Source organism: Balaenoptera borealis (genome assembly GCF_965194805.1).
Source record: "Balaenoptera borealis genome assembly, chromosome: X".
NCBI classification, from domain to species: domain Eukaryota; kingdom Metazoa; phylum Chordata; class Mammalia; order Artiodactyla; family Balaenopteridae; genus Balaenoptera; species Balaenoptera borealis.
In genome coordinates, this window is record NC_138881.1 from 69,994,136 (window position 1) to 70,014,469 (window position 20,334).

The 20,334-nt window shown below is 35.8% G+C and overlaps 1 protein-coding gene across 17 annotated transcripts in view; it reads right to left on the reverse strand.

Moving 5' to 3' along the window:
- The window catches only part of RPS6KA6 (ribosomal protein S6 kinase A6), a 203,782-nt gene that overhangs the window by 44,270 nt on the left and 139,178 nt on the right, over window positions 1-20,334 (reverse strand). For all 17 annotated transcript variants that reach the window (XR_014239569.1, XM_082377129.1, XM_082377130.1 and 14 more), the window contains 8 exons: window positions 13,629-13,771; window positions 5,044-5,114; window positions 4,721-4,809; window positions 3,864-3,922; window positions 2,104-2,206; window positions 1,350-1,480; window positions 779-901; window positions 172-261 (listed from right to left, as the gene is read on the reverse strand). Coding sequence is in view for 16 of the 17 variants with exons in the window: in XM_082377129.1 (XP_082233255.1) it covers window positions 172-261; window positions 779-901; window positions 1,350-1,480; window positions 2,104-2,206; window positions 3,864-3,922; window positions 4,721-4,809; window positions 5,044-5,114; window positions 13,629-13,771 (809 nt within the window). In the remaining variant the exon portion in view is untranslated. The remainder of the gene's footprint in view (window positions 1-171; window positions 262-778; window positions 902-1,349; window positions 1,481-2,103; window positions 2,207-3,863; window positions 3,923-4,720; window positions 4,810-5,043; window positions 5,115-13,628; window positions 13,772-20,334) is intronic.

The window sequence follows — 20,334 nt, forward strand, 5'->3', positions numbered from 1 at the left end:
AGTATAAAATCACAGGGGGAAAATGAAGAACTGAAGTGGCAAATTTAAGAGTCTTAAGATTTTGTGGCATGAAAGTAAACATACCATGGACATGAAAAGTTTCAATAAGAAAATAAAGTGCCAAGTTATAACTTCATTAGCTTAGCTGATACATAGATTTTAAATACCTACATCCTTTAAAGTGATAATGTTAGGGTGCTGTCCATAGCGCATCAAAATTTCAATTTCTTCTGAGGGGTCTCTTTTACTTTTGTCAATGATCTAAGAAATAAGACAAGAACAATCTCAGAGGAAAAATATTTTCTTTGTCTAAAAATGAATGACATAATTTCAATTTGGTTATATTTTCAAGAAAATAATAAAACTCAAGAGTAATGTTTATCTCACATTATTTTAATATTTACAAATTTCCTATAACTGAAACAATAAAAAACACATTATATTCCACCTAACTAAAACTATACTGATAATTTGATCCAAATGTGACAGTAATTGTCACAATTGTTCAATCTTAACATACTACATTAAAATAAAATTATTCAAAAGCAAGACATTCATGAAACACACTGTTCCTCCAAAATAAAGTCTTTTTTTTATTGAACAAAATAAAGTTTTGGAAAGAAATTCAAAATGAAAATATTAAGTCTTAAGAGGTTTTCCTCATCATTTCATCTTTGCTTTCTCCACTTGCTCCACTGAAAAACTGTCTGTCAGTTAACCTGCAATTTAACTTACACATATAAAACAAACCAAAAAAAGTTAGCCTCAGAGACAATACCTTCACTGCAAATTCCATGTTGGTAGCAGTATGTATGCATCGTTTGCAAACAGAATAGGAGCCAACACCAATATCCTCTTTCAATTCATATACTTCACCAAATTGTGCAGCATTTCCATTTATCTGTTTTTGTTAAAAAGTAAAATACAAAAGAGAATGATATGGTTTCACATTTTGTATCTTCTCTCCTAAGTATACATTCTTCTTAAATCTTTTAAAAATCAAGAATAATTCTACAGAAGTTTTATCAGTATTTATAAATGGTTTACACAGATTCTGAACTGATCCTAAATTGTAGACTTTCTAGATCCCCAAAGCCAATACAATAATTAAATCAACTAGCTAATACATCACCCATTACATTTTCTTGCCAAAAGAGATCACATAAATACATAAATATAATTAAAGGTTACTACTGTCTGCTTTTTTCCAAAACATATGGAGACATCTTTAATTCATTATACAGAGATAAATGAAGCAGTTAAAAATCACTTAAAAATCACTGTAAATCCATTAGCAATAACTGAAAGAAATAATTATCCGTAATCTGAATAATCTAAGTGGAATTTACCTGAACAATTGGTAATACATTTGCACTTGTGATCGGAGTGATTTTATATTCTTCTGCAATAGAAGTTGCAACAAAGCTGAATCCTTTGAAGAGTTGATGAGCATTAGCACTAGCTGGCAAACCAGGAGAATCTAATGTCCAAATAATTATATTTAATTAGAACTACACAGAATTTTATGATATGAAATGTCAACATTTCTTTGAATATAAACGAAACCATTAAATGTTATCATCAGACATACTATATTAGGTATTTGATTTATTTTATATTATCTGTTTCCCCATACTATTATGCAAGCTCCATGTAGATTATAATTTTTGTCTGTTCTGTTCACTTCTGCACCGTCACTGCTTAGTACATAGTAGGTATTCAATATTTGTTGAATGAATGTATGAAACAGATGCCAATAAAAGTAAACCTCATTAAATTCTAAACTATAAGAGTCAGAGTGATATATCTCATATCTTACCTCCTACCCCCATCCTCTAATGCATTAGCATGTCAAAAAACTTTTAAAGTAAAAAAAAAAAAAAAACGTTCACCCTTTGCTCTAGTCTGTGCTTCCCTAGTAAATATTTCCCATGTAAAGCCTCTACTTGAAAGGTGTCCAAGCAATGCTGTATATAGGATCCACACTTCCACACAGGGCAAACCACCCTCTGCAAACTTTTAGTTTTTACCTAAGAAGCTAGTTTACTTTTTTAACCATCTAACTGAATAAAAGCCCTGATGTTACACATAAACATGCATTACCTTTAGGTGTTTTTGCAGTAAATTCAGGATCAAAACAAAAAGTATCATCTGGTTTTCCAGAAGCCGGTTTGAAAGGAGGCTGAACTTCTCTTTTATATAATTTCTAGAAGAAATAACAGAATAACACAGAAACGTATTAATACTTGAAAAATTATTAAAGCAGAACATGATATTCACAGTCCTTAACAGAATACTCACAATTTCATAAATGAAATTTCAACAGGCTTCAGATACCTGTTAACCAAATTCTAAATTCTAACCTGTTAACCAAATTCTGTGTATCATCTAAACTTGAGAGATAATGTACAGAATCAAATGAGACCAAGAAACACAGCAGCAATGCCACAGGTTGCATTCACGAGGAATAATTCTGTTCAGTTTTGGATTTCAAAAACTGACTTGAATTCTCACTGGTAAAATAACCATACAGAACATATCACAATGTTACCATGCAGAAATAACTAATAACATTCTAGGATATCAAACTTAATAATTAGTCTATCTCCAAGAAATATGCATTATACCTATTTTGTTTTCACATAAAAATATGCATTAGATGCACTGTTTAGAGCTCTTTTTATAGAATTCACAAATTTAAACTTGTCTAACAATCTAACTTCCTAAAATTTATGTTTTTGAAAGACATATAAAATATCTTACAACATAACTGGTTTTTGGAAATCTACTTTTTTAAAAGCTCACAGTCCCACAGTGAGGGAAAATTAATAGAGGATTACTTTAAAGTAATTTTCATTTACTTAAATATGTACACATTCCACTCTTTTATTATTTAAGAGGAATAAACAAACTGTTTAGATATAAAAATAATGGAAAAATAATTTCTAGTTTTTCTAGTTAAAGAAAAAGGAAGAGCAGAGAAGCATTAGAAAAAAATGACAAGGGAATGCAAGGACACCGAAAGAGGGATGCACACAGATATGACAAAGGGCAGACTCCCATGCAGTGTTGCAGTTTTACAACTATAAAAAATAAATCAAAATATTAACTTCTGAAACCTGTTCTACAAGCCAGAAGAAATAATAATTTGGTCAGTGAATAGTGGCTCTCTACCTCTGCCTTAGAAACCAAAAGAGACACTTTTTCTTTTGGGAAAATTTTCAATACCAGTGCCAGAATTAAATAATCAAAAACACTTACCTATGATGATTAATAGTACATAAAATACATAAAGCTGTGTTGTAAACAACAACAAAAAGTGAGCTTTTCTAAGAAAAGCTCATTAGTCTGGGAGTTGCAACTTAAAAAAATTTAATACATGACTTTGCAGAATTTCACAATGTTTCTGTTTTCATGTTCTCTCAAAATTTAGTAAAATACCTATATACAAAGATTTTCACTTCTTAACAAATGTAATTTGTTCTAATACATGACAAAGAACCATTTGAAATTAAATAACATCTTAGATTCTTTAGAATTCATTTTTCTATAAGAATCTCTCCTATGATTCATCCCCCTTCTCCTTTCTCTTCTTCCCCCCACATTCCCCAACCTAGAATAGGGGAGAATATTAACCATATTTAACAAGTAAGACAAATGAGCAACAAAAATTTACTACATATCATCCACACATCTACTGGTTCAAGGTAATTGCATGAAATGCTACACCTGTAAATAAAAATCTCATACTAAATATAAAACAAATGGATTAAGTTTATCAGCAAAGTCCATATATTACCATTTACTCTTCAGTTTTTGTTTTTATTAAAGGTACTCAGTAACGAACTTTCTACTGAACTTACATTCCAGTCAATATTTGCAAAAAAAAGATGTCTTTTGATTTCGTCAACTCCTTCTGAACCTATAAAAATGGAAATAATTTTTTTACCAGTCTGATTTTTTTAATCTGCCTACCTGGCTTCCAGGCTATTACCTGTAAATAGGAGTACACACATTTCATAGATTCCCTGAAGTGAAAAGTTTACGATTTCTTATCTGATGCTTTATTAATTGGTCCTCTGAATTTAATATAATAAAAAAATAGCTGATGTTCATGCTGAAGCACATAGGGTATCATGAAATACTGAAATGCCTTCTGAATCAAATAAAAATCATATCTAACATAACATTAAAATTAAAGCAATTTTCATTTTCTTCATAATTCAATTTATGATCTCATATCTATAGGCCAAATTAAAAATGCAATGAATAAAGTGACATCGAAATTTTAACACATGGACATAAACAGGGTAATAGGATCACATTTGGATCCAGGGAAAGGCTACTAGAAAGTAGCCAAATAATGAGCAGTTATGGAAACATAACATTTATCCTGAAGAATATTGGAAGGGACAAAATAATTATCTTCAAATATCTAAAAGGATTACCTATAGAAGGGAGAATTCTGTGAATTATGTCAAAAGAGACATTCATATGATATAATGATATATATTAAACATAAGTTCTGAATAACTAGACCACTCCATTTTTTAATGATGGATATAACAGAGTTTACTGGAATCTGCATACATAAAACGTAGAATTCTACGTATAAACACATAGCAGCAGTAAATGAACTTAGGCCAGAAAACATAAAGTTATAATTATCCTCCCAAAGCATGTAGTATATTGTTATAAAAGCTAAGAAAATAAACAATACCCAATCTATTTGCTGGATTCCTTTTGAATAACATCCTTAGAAGACTTTGTGCTTCAGCACTAAGAAACTGAGGCATTCCAAGTTTTGCTCTGGAAAAGAGGATTTCAGAAAATTTCATTTAAATCTAGCCATACTTCTAAATTGATAAATCCCAAAAAGAATTTTAAAGAACGCTTTCACAATGGCAAATAATGTCCCCTATATGGTGGAAGGGAATGAGACAATGTGAAAAATGTTCTTTTGTGTCAAATGAAAACCATAACAAGTTTCTCAAAACTGAAAGCAAGGAATTTTTCCCAAAAGAAAAAAATGTTTACACTTACTTTAATATCATATTCATGGTCTCATTTCTGTCTTTACCTTGAAATGGCAGAGTACCAGTAAGCATTTCAAACTAAAACAAACAAAAAATACCACGAGTCAACTTAGTACAACTTAGAATTTACAATGAAATTCATCAGAAATAAGAATGAGACTTGTAATACATGATCATCAAATCATGCAGGATCTACATGATAGTAGGTCAAAACAGGACCAGAAAACTAGGTTGCTTAAGGGAATACACCTCTGGTACCCCACAGTACATAGGCCAAATGAGAGGTGATTTGTAGCAAATGTAACCAACCATTTTTTCAATCCTAAATTCCCCAAACCAAAGCAATGTGGAAATAGACACAAGGCATTTTCTTTTAAAACAAAGATAAGCTTTTAAAGCAAACATTTAACAATGAAAGAAAAGCAAAAATAAGTACTGAGCCATTTCAAATTCATACATGCTCAGGAAAGATAATCATTCTCATTCCCTTTGCTCTCTTTAAAAAAAAAAAAGGAACCAAACAAGAAGCTATACACACAGATACACACACCACACACTGGTATATGTATTTTAATTTGAGACAGTTGTACACAGCATAATGAAAACATTTTCCCTAAGAGAGTTAATAGAAATGCGGATAACTAGAACATTAAATAATCATATTTAAAAGAAAAAGTAGATCTGAAAACGAAGACCATTATAGCTCACTAGAGAGAAATGTTTTTATATCCCTAATATTTAAATATTTCTTTTTTGTTTGTTTGTTTGTTTTTTTATACTGCAGGTTCTTATTAGGCATCAATTTTATACACATCAGGGTATACATGTCAATCCCAACCGCCCAATTCAGCACACCACCATCCCCACCTCACCACAGTTTTCCCCCCTATGTGTCCATATGTCCGTTCTCTACATCTGTGTCTCAACTTCTGCCCTGCAAACCGGCTCATCTGTACCATTTTTCTAGGTTCCACATACATGCGTTAATATACGATATTTGTTTTTCTCTTTCTGACTTACTTCACTCTGTATGACAGTCTCTAGATCCATCCACGTCTCAACAAATGACTCAATTTCGTTCCTTGTTATGGCTGAGTAATATTCCACTGTGTATATGTACCAAGACTTCTTTATCCATTCGTCTGTTGATGGGCATTTAGGTTGCTTCCATGGCCTGGCTATTGTAAATAGTGCTGCAATGAACATTCGGGTGCATGTGTCTTTTTGAATTACGGTTTTCTCTGGGTATATGCCCAGTAGTGGATTTCTCGGTCATATGGTAATTTTATTTTTAGTTTTTTAAGGAACCTCCATATTGTTCTCCATAGTGGCTGTATCAATTTACATTCCCACCAACAGTGCAAGAGGGTTCCCTTTTCTCCATCACCCTTTCCAGCATTTGTTGTTTGTAGATTTTCTGATGATGCCCATTCTAACTGGTGTGAGGTGATACCTCATTGTAGTTTTGATTTGCATTTCTCTAATAATTAGTGATGTTGAGCAGCTTTTCATGTGCTTCGTGGCCGTCTGTATGTCTTCTTTGGAGAAATGTCTATTTAGGTCTTCTGCCCATTATTGGATTGGGGTGTTTGTTTCTTTAATATTGAGCTGAATGAGCTGTTTATATATTTTGGAGATTAATCCTTTGTCCGTTGATTCGTTTGCAAATATTTTCTCCCATTCTGAGGGTTGTCTTTTTGTCTTGTTTATGGTTTCCTTTGCTGTGCAAAAGCTTTGAAGTTTCATTAGGTCCCATTTGTTTATTTTTCTTTTTATTTCCATTACTCTAGGAGGTCGATCAAAAAAGATCTTGCTGTGATTTATGTCAAAGAGTGTTCTTCTTATGTTTTCCTCTAAGAGTTTTATAGTGTCCAGTCTTACATTTTAGGTCTCTAATCCATTTTGAGTTTATTTTTGTGTATGGTGTTAGGGAGTATTCTAATTTCATTCTTTTACATGTAGCTGTCCAGTTTTCCCAGCACCACTTATTGAAGAGACTGTCTTTTCTCCATTGTATATCTTTGCCTCCTTTGTCATAGATTAGTTGACCATAGGTGCGTGGGTTAATCTCTGGGCTTTCTGTCTTGATCCATTGATCTATGTTTCTGTTTTTGTGCCAGTACCATATTGCCTTGATTACTGTAGCTTTATAGTATAGTCTGAAGTCAGGGAGTCTGATTCCTCCAGCTCCATTTTTTTCCCTCAAGACTACTTTGGCTGTTCGGGGTCTTTTGTGTCTCCATACAAATTTTAAGATGATTTGTTGTAGTTCTGTAAAAAATGCCATTGGTAATTTAATAGGGATTGCATTTAATCTGTAGATTGCTTTGGGTAGTATACTCATTTTCACAATGTTGATTCTTCCAATCCAAGAACATGGTATATCTCTCCATCTGTTGGTATCATCTTTAATTTCTTTCATCAGTGTCTTATAGTTTTCTGCATACAGGTCTTTTGTCTCCCTAGGTAGGTTTATTCCTAGGTATTTTATTCTTTTTGTTGCAATGGTAAATGGGAGTGTTTTCTTAATTTCTCTTTCAGATTTTTCATCATTAGTGTATAGGAATACAAGAGATTTCTGTGCATTAATTTTGTATCCTGCAACTTTACCATATTCATTAATTAGCTCTAGCAGTTTTCTGGTGGCAGTTTTAGGATTCTCTATGTATAGTATGATGTCATCTGCAAACAGTGACAGTTTTACTTCTTCTTTTTGAATTTGTATTCCTTTTATTTCTTTTTCTTCTCTGATTGCCGTGGCTAGGACTTCCAGAACTATGTTGAATAATAGTGGTGAGAGTGGACATCCTTGTCTCTTTGCTGATCTTAGAGGAAATGCTTTCAGTTTTTCACCATTGAGAATGATGTTTGCTGTGGGTTTGTCATATATGGCCTTTATTATGTTGAGGTAGGTTCACTCTATGCCCACTTTCTGGAGAGTTTTTATCATAAATGGGTGTTGAACTTTGTCAAAAGCTTTTTCTGCATCTATTGAGATGATCATATGGTTTTTCTTCCTCAATTTGTTAATATGGTGTATCACATTGATTGATTTGCGTATATTGGAGAATCCTTGCATCCCTGGGATAAATCCCACTTGATTGTGGTGTATGATCCTTTTAATGTGTTGTTGGATTCTGTTTGCTAGTATTTTGTTGAGGATTTTTGCATCTATATTCATCAGTGATATTGGTCTGTAATTTTCTTTTTTTGTAGTGTCTTTGTCTGGTTTTGGTATCAGGGTGATGGTGGCCTCATAGAATGAGTTTGGGAGTGTTCCTTCCTCTGCAATTTTCTGGAAGAGTTTGAGAAGGATAGGTGTTAGCTCTTCTCTAAATGTTTGATAGAATTCACCTGTGAAGCCGTCTGGTCCTGGATTTTTGTTTGTTGGAAGATTTTTAATCACACTTTCAATTTCATTAATTGTGATTGGTCTGTTCATATTTTCTGTTTCTTCCTGGTTCAGTCTTGGATGGTTATACCTTTCTAAGAATTTGTCCATTTCTTCCAGGTTGTCCATTTTATTGGCATAAAGTTGCTTGTAGTAGTCTCCTAGGATGCTTTGTATTTCTGCAGTGTCTGTTGTAACTTCTCCTTTTTCATTTCTGATTTTATTGATTTGAGTCCTCTCCCTCTTTTTCTTGATGAGTCTGACTAATGGCTTATCAATTTTGTTTATCTTCTCAAAGAACCAGCTTTTAGTTTTATTGATCTTTGCTATTGTTTTCTTTGTTTCTATTTCACTTATTTCCACTCTGATCTTTATGATTTCTTTCCTTCTGCTAACTTTGGGTTTTGTTTGTTCTTCATTCTCTAGTTTCTTTAGGTGTAAGGTTAGATTGTTTACTTGAGATTTTTCTTGTTTCTTTAGGTAGGCTTGTATAGCTATAAACTTCCCTCTTAGAACTGCTTTTGCTGCATCCCATAGGTTTTGGGTCGTCGTGTTTTCATTGTCATCTGTCTCTAGGTATTTTTTGATTTCCTCTTTGATTTCTTCAGTGATCTCTTGGTTATTTAGTAACGTATTGTTTAGCCTCCATATGTTTGTGTTTGTTAGGATTTTTTCCCTGTAATTGATTTCTAATCTCATGGCGTTGTGGTCAGATATGACCATATGTGCTTGATATGATTTCAATTTTTTTAAATTTACTGAGGCTTGATTTGTGACCCAAGATGTGATGTATCTTGGAGAATGTTCCGTGCGCACTTGAGAAGAACGTGTAATCTGCTGTTTTTGGATGGAATGGCCTATAGATATCAATTAAATCTATCTCGTCTATTGTGTCATTTAAAACTTCTGTTTCCTTATTTATTTTCATTTTGGATGATCTGTCCATTGGTGTAAGTGAGGTGTTAAAGTCCCCCACTATTATTGTGTTACTGTAAATTTCCTCTTTTATAGCTGTTAGCAGTTGCCTCATGTATTGAGGTGCTCCTATGTTGGTTGCATATATATTTATAATTGTTATATCTTCTTCTTGGATTGATCCCTTGATCATTATGTAGTGTCCTTCCTTGTGTCTTGTAACATTCTTTATTTTAAAGTCTATTTTATCTGATATGAGTATAGCTACCCCAGCTTTCCTTTGATTTCCATTTGCATGGACTATCTTTTTCCATCCCCTCACTTTCAGTCTGTATGTGTCCCTAGGTCTAAAGTGGGTCTCTTGTAGACAGCATATATATGGGTCTTATTTTTGTATCCATTCAGCAAGCCTGTGTCTTTTGGCTGGAGCATTTAATCCATTCACGTTGAAGGTAATTATCGATATGTATGTTCCTATGACCATTTTCTCAATTGTTTTGGCTTTGTTTTTGTAGGTCCTTTTCTTCTCTTGTGTTTCCCACTTAGAGAAGTTCCTTCAGCATTTTTTGTAGAGCTGGTTTGGTGGTGCTGAATTCTCGTAGCTTTTGCTTGTCTGTAAAGCTTTTGATTTCTCCATCAAATCTAAATGAGATCCTTGCCGGGTAGAGTAATCTTGGTTGTAGGTTCTTCCCTTTCATCACTTTAAGTATATCATGCCACTCCCTTCTGGCTTGCACAGTTTCTGCTGAGAAATCAGCTGTTAACCTTATGGGAGTTCCCTTGTATGTTATTTGTCGTTTTTCCCTTGCTGCTTTCAATAATTTTTCTTTGTCTTTAATTTTTGCCACTTTGATTACTATGTGTCTCGGCGTGTTTCTCCTTGGGTTTATCCTGTATGGGACTCTCTGTGCTTCCTGGACTTGGGTGGCTATTTCCTTTCCCATGTTAGGGAAGTTTTCGACTATAATCTCTTCAAATATTTTCTCTGGTCCTTTCTCTCTCTCTTCTCCTTCTGGGACCCCTATAATGCGAATGTTGTTGCGTTTAATGTTGTCCCAGAGGTCTCTTAAGCTGTCTTCATTTCTTTTCATTGTTTTGTCTTTAGTCTGTTCCGCAGCAGTGAATTCCACCATTCTGTCTTCCAGGTCACTTATCCGTTCTTCTGCCTCAGTAATTCTGCTATTGATTCCTTCTAGTGTAGTTTTCATATCAGTTATTGTATTGGTCATCTCTGTTTGTTTGTTCTTTAATTCTTCTAGGTCTTTGTTAATCATTTCTTGCATCTTCTCAATCTTTGCCTCCATTCTTATTCCGAGGTCCTGGATCATCTTCACTATCATTATTCTAAATTCTTTTTCTGGAAGGTTGCCTATCTCCACTTCATTTAGTTGTTTTTCTGGGGGTTTTTCTTGTTCCTTCATCCGGTATATAGCCCTCTGCCTTTTCATCTTGTCTATCTTTTTGTAACTGTGGTTTTTGGTCCACAGGCTGCAGGATTGTAGTTTTTCTTGCTTCTGCTATCTGCCCTCTGGTGGTTGAGGCTATCTAAGAGGCTTGATGGGAGGCTCTGGTGGTGGGTAGAGCTGATTGTTGCTGTGGCAGTCAGAGCTCCCTAAAACTTTAATCCACTTGACTGTTGATGGGTGGGGTTGGGTTCCCTCCCTGTTGGTTGTTTTGCCTGAGGCAACCCAACACTGGAGCCTACCTGGGCTCTTTGGTGGGGTTAATGGCAGACTCTGGGAGGGCTCACGCCAGGGAGCACTTCCCAGAACCTCCGCTGCCAGTGTCCTTGTCCCCACGGTGAAACAGAGCCACCCCCCGCCTCTGCAGGAGACCCCCCAACACCAGCAGGTAGGTCTGGTTCAGTCTCCCCCAGGGTCACTGCTCCTTCCCCTGGGTCCCGATGCACACACTACTTTGTGTGTGCCCTCCAAGAGTGGGGTCTCTGTTTCCCCCTGTCCTGTCGAAGTCCTGCAATCAATTCCCACTAGGCTTCAAAGTCTGATTCTCTAGGAATTCCTCCTCCCGTTGCCGGACCCCCAGCTTGGGAAGCCTGACGTGGGGCTTAGAAGCTTCACTCCAGTGGGTGGACTTCTGTGGTATAAGTGTTCGCCAGTCTGTGAGTCACCCACCCAGCAGTTATGGGATTTGATTTTACTCTGATTGCTCCCCTCCTACCGTCTCACTGTGGCTTCTCCTCTGTCCTTGGACGTGGGGTATCCTCCTTGGTGAAGTCCAGTGTCTTCCTTTCGATGATTGTCCAGCAGCCAGCTGTGATTCTGGTGCTCTCGCAAGAGGGAGTGAGAGCACGTCCTTCTACTCTGCCATCTTGGTTAATCCCCAAGCTAATATTTAAATCTTAAGCTTAGATTCAATAATGGCTTTGGCCTCAGTCCTCTGTTCATTTATTTGAACTTACAGCCTTAGTTAGCTTATCCATTCAACTCTCTCCTGATGACTGATGACTCTCAAATTGATTCCAGTTTCAATCTCTCTCAATCCCCAGTTTTCCCTTCCACATCTAAAGTAATGGTTCTCAACTGGAGCCTGAAGAGATAGGGGTAGGAGTCACAGAAAGGTAATGAAGACGAAGGGAAGTATGGTGTATGGGGATCATCTCTCTCAAGCTCCAGTCCCCTGCCCCCAAACCTAAAGTAATGGTTCTCTCCTGGAGACTGGAGGAGTAAGAGGTGGAAAGGCAACAACAAAAAGAAAAAGAGAAGGATAGTACATTGGAATCACACCTGCCCCTCAAATAAACGATATACTGGCTGGCAGGGTAGTTTTTTTTTGTTGTTGTTGTTTTTTAAGGTCTTCAGATGATTCTGACGCTCTCTCCACTGCCCTCTCCTAATTCATTACTATCAAGGGGTTAAACACTAACCCACAGTAACCTATGCAATGTGTTAAAAATAAATTCTTTCCCCACTTTCAAAATCAGCTGTCCTTCCCAGCTATCTCTTTTCTATTGAACTACTTTTCTTTTGATCCCCTGAAGTTTTAGAGGTATCTCTATCTTTGACCCTTTCCCTCTGTTTCATCTGTGGCATTTAATCTGTTACTAAGGTCGTCCACTTCTTCCCTTGAAATGTCTTTAAGATTTCCTTTTTTTCATTCTATAATCTTAACAACTGTCTTCTAAGGAGAACTTCTTGGTCTCCCTACTTTTAGTTTCCTCCATTTGCAATCCATTTATATAATGCTACCAAGGCTAATTTTCCTAAAGTACATTTTTTCTCTACTTACCATCGTGTTCAAGAACCTACAAAAGTTTCCTACCGCCCAGAGTATTGTGTGCAAATCCTTATAGGCTTATAGCCTCATTTCCTCCACCTTCACCCTCATTCTCCACTACTACTCTAGTCAAACTGGTTCTCCAGGTCTTTCCTAATACTATCACAATACTATTCTTCTTGACACACAGCTATTTGAATTTTATCCATCCTTCAGGGCTTAATTTAAGTTCTATCTCCTCCACTTTTCTTACATCAACTTATATGAATTCTTGCCTGAACTCCTGAGGTATTTCCAGGCAGTTTATTTAGCTATTCCATTTGTTTCCCCAACCAGATAGCATGCTTTCTTAGGTCATGGAAAATGCCAAATATTGTACTTCTAGTCTGTTCCCACCCCACTGCCCTTACCAAATGCCAGGCTCATAACAGCCACTTAATATATTGATGCATCATACGGTAATTCAGTGATAAATAGGCAAAAATGGATTATCAGGCTTCTAAAGCAAATTGTGTCTGATTCAATAGCTATTCATTTATCACCCTACTTAATACTACAAATTCTATGCTTAATCTTATACCAAATCAGTCAGTCCATATGCTCATTATGCTAGATACTGTGGGAGATTATAAGTAGTAGAAGACAGGATTGCTCTCCTTAAGAGGTTTACAATCTTTCTAGGGACATGCTTGAAAAAATGTGACAATAAGATAATATACCATAAGGTGCTAAATTCTGTGATACCTAGTTAAAATACCATGCAACTACTAAACACAGTATTCTGAAATCTAAAATCTGGTAGGCCTTTATCTAAGTTTTAAATTTGAATAATTTATAAAAGAATGCTGCCATTTACCTTTTAATCTAGCAACTAAAAGAAATCAGAACACCAAAACCCTAATTTTTATTGTATAACAGCTAGCCAATCAAGTTTTTTAACAGCCATGAACTTGAGAACCCTATTCTCACCTAACACATTCCAACACTCAGATTAAAATTTGAAACAATACTAATTGTATATTGGCATAATTTAAAAAAAAAAAACTACTTACCATAAGTACACCATATGACCACCAATCAGCACTCTGGGAATGACCTCTTCTATTTACTACTTCAGGAGCCATATACTCCACTGTACCACAAAATGAGTAGGCCTTCTTCTCCTGATCTACTGATTCCTTGCTGAGTCCAAAATCTATAATAACAATATTACACAAAAACATATCTGAAGATCTTCAGAAAATAGAAAATACCAAAAGAAACTAAACTATGAATTAAACCTACTCATGATGGCCTACGATTACCATTAAGAAAGCTCCTTACCATTAAGAGACCAGTAATAGAAAGCAACCTGTATTTTATAATACTCTTTTGGAGCATTTAAAATTGCTCAGTTAAACCTCATCCTCAAAATACATGTTTTCATGTCTATACAGGAATATGATTCAACAATTTTGAAAGGACAACAATTAAATCAACACTGTCATAGTGACCTAATTTTTAAAACAGACTAAGACAAAAAAAGATAGTAATTTGCACTTTTTAAAATATTAGAAAGGCAAATTTTGCTTTGGCTTTGGTGAACTTCCATTTCGTTTATGGTCTTCAAAGAGCTAAAGGTACTGATATATAAAAATCAATCTTATTTCTATATACTAGCAATAAAAAATTGAAAGGTGAAATTTTAAAAGTACTATTTATAACACCACCAAAAAACCCTCATGAAATCCACAGGTATAAATATACAAAGTATGTATATACAAGACTTGCATGCTGAAAACTATAAACATCAATGAAAGGAATCAGAGTAGATCTAAGTAAATGGAGAGAGATACTGGTCATGATTTGGAAGATTCAATGTTGTTAAAGATGTCAATTCTCCCAAAAGTGATCTACAGAGTCAATGAAACATTAATAAAAATCCCAGCAAGATTTCTTCTGTAAAAATCAACAAGCTGAATTTAAAATTTATATAAAAAGACAAAGGAAATAGAATAGCCAAAACAATTTTGAATAAAAAAGGAAAATTCAAGGACTCACACTACCTGACTTCAATACTTACTATAAAGCTATAGTAATCAAGACAGTGTTGTACTGGAGAAAGGCTACACACACACATACATATATGAATGCAACAAAACAGCGTCCAAGAATAGACTGACATATACAGTCGGCTCTGCTATGCTTGTTTTAAAACTGCAAATTTGTTCCAATGCGATTGATACCTTACTGTTACCTTTCAGAGATTTATACCACTTCACAAACGTCCTTTGCTGTACTATTTCTGACAAAACTGACATTTAACACTAGAGTTTGCTTGGCGAATATAACATGAATTTCAAATTTCAGCTTGGTTTATGTGCAATTTTGCCCGCAAGAAATAATAGGTGAAACACTAGAAAACTGCACCTAGTTGAACTGAGCCAAGCAGAAATACATACATGCACACACCTCAAATATCTACCAGCTATTTCAGCACATCATGTGTGTTATAAGCCACTTCTGTTCACCCGTAGTATTAGAACTCCCAATTCCAGATAATTTACCTCCCACTACTTCACAATAACTTACAAACTGCAAACTTTCTGATGCCGATTATACAAGCAAATTTCAGGATTTTTTCAAGGTAAGGTATCATATTTATTGTAGTATTTATCTATTCTCAATCAGTTAGAAAATATAAAACAATGCCATCATTTTTAACAGCTTCCTATCTTTCTTTAATGTGTCACTGGTTATATATTTTAGTGTTAAACCCCTAACTCCATTTTCTCCATAAGTCATATTTTTTACTACGCAATTATGCAGTAGTACAGTGATTTTTAAGATCATATGTGTTGCATTATAACAGAACTGGCTATATACAGCCAACTGATTTCTGACAAAGATGTAAAAGCAATTCCATGGAGAAAAGGTCAGTCTTTCCAACAAATGGTGCCAGAATAATAGAATATTGATATACAAAAATCCGTCCCCATACCATACCTCATAAACAAACATTAATTCAAAATTTCTTAGATACAACATCAAAAGTATAATCCAGGGCTTCCCTGGTGGTGCAGTGGTTAAGAATCCGCCTGCCAATGCAGGGGACATGGGTTCGAGCCCTGGTCCGGTAAGATCCCACATGCCGCGGAGCAACTAAGCCTGTGTGCCACAACTACCGAGCCTGTGCTCTAGAGCCCGTGAGCCACAACTACTGAAGCCTGCATGCTACAACTACTGAAGCCCGTGCACCTAGAGCCCGTGCTCTGCAACAAGAGAAGCCATTGCAATGGAAGCCCACGCACCGAAACGAAGAGTAGCCCCCGCTTGCCACAACTAGAGAAAGCCCACGTGCAGCAACAAAGACCCAATGCAGCCAAAAATAAATAAATAAAATAAATATATTTTTTTAAAAAAGTATAATCCATAAAAGAAAAAAGTTGGGGCTTCCCTGCTGGTACAGTGGTTGAGAACCTGCCTGCCAATGCAGGGGACACGGGTTTGAGCCCTGGTCTGGGAAGATCCCACATGGCGCGGAGCAACTAAGCCTGTGTGCCACAACTACCGAGCCTGTGCTCTAGAGCCCGTGAGCCACAACTACTGAAGCCTGCATGCTACAACTACTGAAGCCCGTGCACCTAGAGCCCGTGCTCTGCAACAAGAGAAGCCATTGCAATGGAAGCCCACGCACCGCAACGAAGAGTAGCCCCCGCTTGCCACAACTAGAGAAAGCCCACGTGCAGCAACAAAGACCCAATGCAGCCAAAAATAAATAAATAAAATAAATATATTTTTTTAAAAAAGTATAATCCATAAAAGAAAAAAGTTGGGGCTTCCCTGCTGGTACAGTGGTTGAGAACCTGCCTGCCAATGCAGGGGACACGGGTTTGAGCCCTGGTCTGGGAAGATCCCACATGGCGCGGAGCAACTAGGCCTGTGAGCCACAATTACTGAGCCTGAGCATCTGGAGCTTGCGCTTCACAACAAGAGAGGCCGCGATAGTGAGAGGTCCGCGCACCGCGATGAAGAGTGGCCCCCACTTGCCACAACTAGAGAAAGCCCTCGCACAGAAACGAAGACCCAACACAGCCATAAATAAATAAATAAATAAATAAATATTTTAAAAAAAAGAAAAGAAAACAGAGGAGGAGGGAGCACTTCCCAACTCATTTAAAAAAAGAAAAAGAAAAAAGTTGATAACTGGAATTTATCAAAGTCAAAAAGTGCTCTTCAAAATATACTGTTCAGAAAATTAAAAAGAAGCTACAGACTGGGAGAAAATGTTTGAAAATCACATATCAGATAAAGGACTTGTATTCAGAGTATATTTTTAAGAACTCAAATTCAGTAATAAGAAAACAAACAATCCAATTTTTTTAATGGACAAAAAACCTGAACAGACACTTCTCCAAAGAAATACATGAAAAGATGCTCAATGTCATAATTTGTTAGGGAAATGCAAAATAAAATCACAATGAGATACTACTCTATGCCTTTTACTAGAGCTAAAATAAAAAATACTAACAATACCAAGTAATGGCACGGATGCAGAGCAACTGGAACTCTCATACATCGCTGATGGGTATGCAAAATGGTACAAGCACTTTGGAAAACAGTTTGGAGGTTTCTCATTAAGTTAAACATACACTTCCCATATGATCAAACAATCCCACCACTTTGGTATTTACTGATGTGAAATAAAAATTTATGTTCACATAAAACCTGTACAAAAATATTTCTAGTGGCTTTATTTGTCACTGTCAAAAACAGGAAACAACCCAAATGCCCCTTAATTGGGGACTGGATAAACAAACCATGGTACCATCATAAAATGGAATACTACTCAGCAATAAAAAAAAGAAATTACTGATACACACAACAATATAGATGAATCTCAAATGCACTATACTAAATAAATAAAGCCAGATTCAAAACACTATATACTGTCTTCCTATTTATATTATTTTGTGGAAAAGGCAAAACCATAGGGCCAGAAAGCAGATTGGTGGTTGTCAAGGGGTAAAGGGAGAACTGACTTATAATGGGGAAATTCTGGGGGGTGAGGGAACTGTTTTATATCTTGATGCTGACTGTATGCATTTGTCAAAGTTCGCAGAACTATACACAAAAAAGTAACTTAAAAAAATAAACTTTTGTATTTTGAGGCAACTGTAGACTCACACGCAATTATGTGAAATACTACAGAGATCCCGTTTACCCTTTAGCCAGTCTCCCCCAAGGTAATATCTTACAAAGCTATATTACAACATCACAACCACAATAATGGCAATGATGCAGTCAAGATACAAATTAGTTCCATTATCACGAGAATCTGAACAATGAGTTTTACTCTATGTAAATTATACCTTAATTCTATAAATGAAAAATTTATAAGCCCTATATTTCTCTTTTAAAATAAAATACAATATTAATACTTAATTTTAGGGCCCCTTGAAACTGATTTTCTAACCACACTCCGTATTTTCATTTAAAAATTACTTATTCTTGTATAATAACTGAATGCATTATGATTTTCAGCATAATTTAAAAAAAATCTTTTCAATGTACTATGCTCTTTCTCCACATTTTAAGGCTTTTAAACTCTGCAATTCCATTTCAAAATTAAATTTAATGAAACGTAGTCTCTGAGGTCAGTTCAGCTGAATATAACAACATACCTTGTAGAGAAGAACACTGGCTTCTTTGGCCATTCCACAGAGAAGGAAGAAGGGAAGGTAATTTTCTTATCCTCTGTTACCTTTCAGAGATTTACACCACTCCATAAAGGTCCTTTGCTGTACTATTTCTGACAGAACTGACATTTAACACTAGAATTTGCTCAGCAATCAACTGACAAAAATTTTTACAATAATAAGAGTTAGCTACAAGATTAAATAAGACATATGTTAATCAGTGGTTTTTCCAAACCACTAATTTGAAAAGAAAATGTAGAAATCAGCTATATAAAGGGTTTTTGGTGGGGGAGGGGGGGTGAGCTATACCTTTGTTTCCTTAAATGACTCTTTTAGAGACTTTAAATTTTAAAAGCATGTCCAAAACACAACACTTTTATGAGTACCTACTATATGTAAAAGTAATTTCAGTGACTAATTTTCAGATAGCCATAAAAATTACTTAAAACTATTTTCTTATGTATATATTTTTTGTTAAATATTCAGCTCAAGTACCGTGTGATTTAATTTCTGACACTGTATATTTTATCTTCCCTCTCTTTATAAAAACTACTTCTGAATTATGTCCCTCAGAAGTGATTCTGGCGACTCCAGATTCCCTTTCCCACCCAGGTTTGTGATACTCTTACACCCATCCCTGTCCACATGCCCTGACCCTCCACATCCATAGCACCCTCTCCTCACACTAGATTTCCAGTTCTGGCCCCTCCTGCCTTTTCATTTACAGGACTGTGTTGTTAATCGAGTTGATGTCTCAGAGAAATTAGATCCTTTGCCTAAAATGAGAACGCGAAGGGCTCACTGAAAGTACTACACGTGACTCAGCACATTTACCAGACTGGCCAAAGCATGCAAACCTGAACAAGGAAAACTGAACTCAGGAAGAGACAGCTGTGGAACCTTTCTGTCTGCTTCTAAGAAGATGCCAACGTGACCTGTGCTTCCTCTACAAATTCCACAGGCTGTGATAGAAATGAATAACATAGTTCACCAAATAAACCAAATGAATAACCGTAGTTCATCGAGCAAATAGTACTCGATGATAGTATTCAAAATGGAAGGAAGGAGATAGGAAGAGAAGGAGGGAAAAAAGGAAGGGAAGGAAGGAGGAAAAAGGCACAGCAGGTAAGAAAGCAAGAAAGGAAGAAAAAGAAAAGAAAGAAAAAGAAAGGAAGAATAAAAAGAAAAAGAAATTAAAGGAAAGAATGAAAAAAAATGAAATGTCTTAAAACACTTGCTATGAATGGTCACACTTTAACCAACCTTACTGGAATGTTGTGAGGTTAAATCCATAAATTTATTATTCATTACAAGACTTTGAATTCTGTTATAGTCATGAAACTGTAAATTATCTAATATTTATCATTATGTACTTTCTTTAAAGAAATATTGGTGTCACTTTAAAGGAAAATAGATTAAATTGTTTAAAAATATATATAAATCACAGTTTCTTCCTGTCACATGCCTTGTGTCCCTTGCTTATAAATTAACATTGATTCTAATTACTCTTTACTCCTCGGCCAGTTTAAGTCCAAAAGGTGTAAAAGCAGAATTCATATTATAAGACTAAATATAAAACAAATTGGCATCATTATTCACTCAATTAACCTTAATGTAGAAGAGAGATATAGGTAGAATTTATTCTACTCTTTCCCCACCTTCCTTCTTCACCCATGACAAAACAGGCATAACTTATTAAGAAAAATGAAAATAATTAAATTCTAATTAGCTTTGCAACTAAAGATTGATTGTTGTAAAATAAAAATTATGTATTATATAGGGCTTCCCTGGTGGCGCAGTGGTTGAGAGTCTGCCTGCTAGTGCGGGGGACACGGATTCGAGCCCTGGTCTGGGAAGATCCCACATGCCACGGAGCAGCTGGGCCCGTGAGCCACAACTACTGAGCCTGCGCCTCTGGAGCCTGTGCCCCGCAACAGGAGGGGCCGCGATAGTGAAAGGCCCGCGCACCGCGATGAAGAGCGGTCCCTGCACCGCGATGAAGAGTGGCCCCCGCTTGCCGCAACTGGAGAAAGCCCTCACACGAACCAAGGACCCAACACAGCCAAAAATAAATAAATAA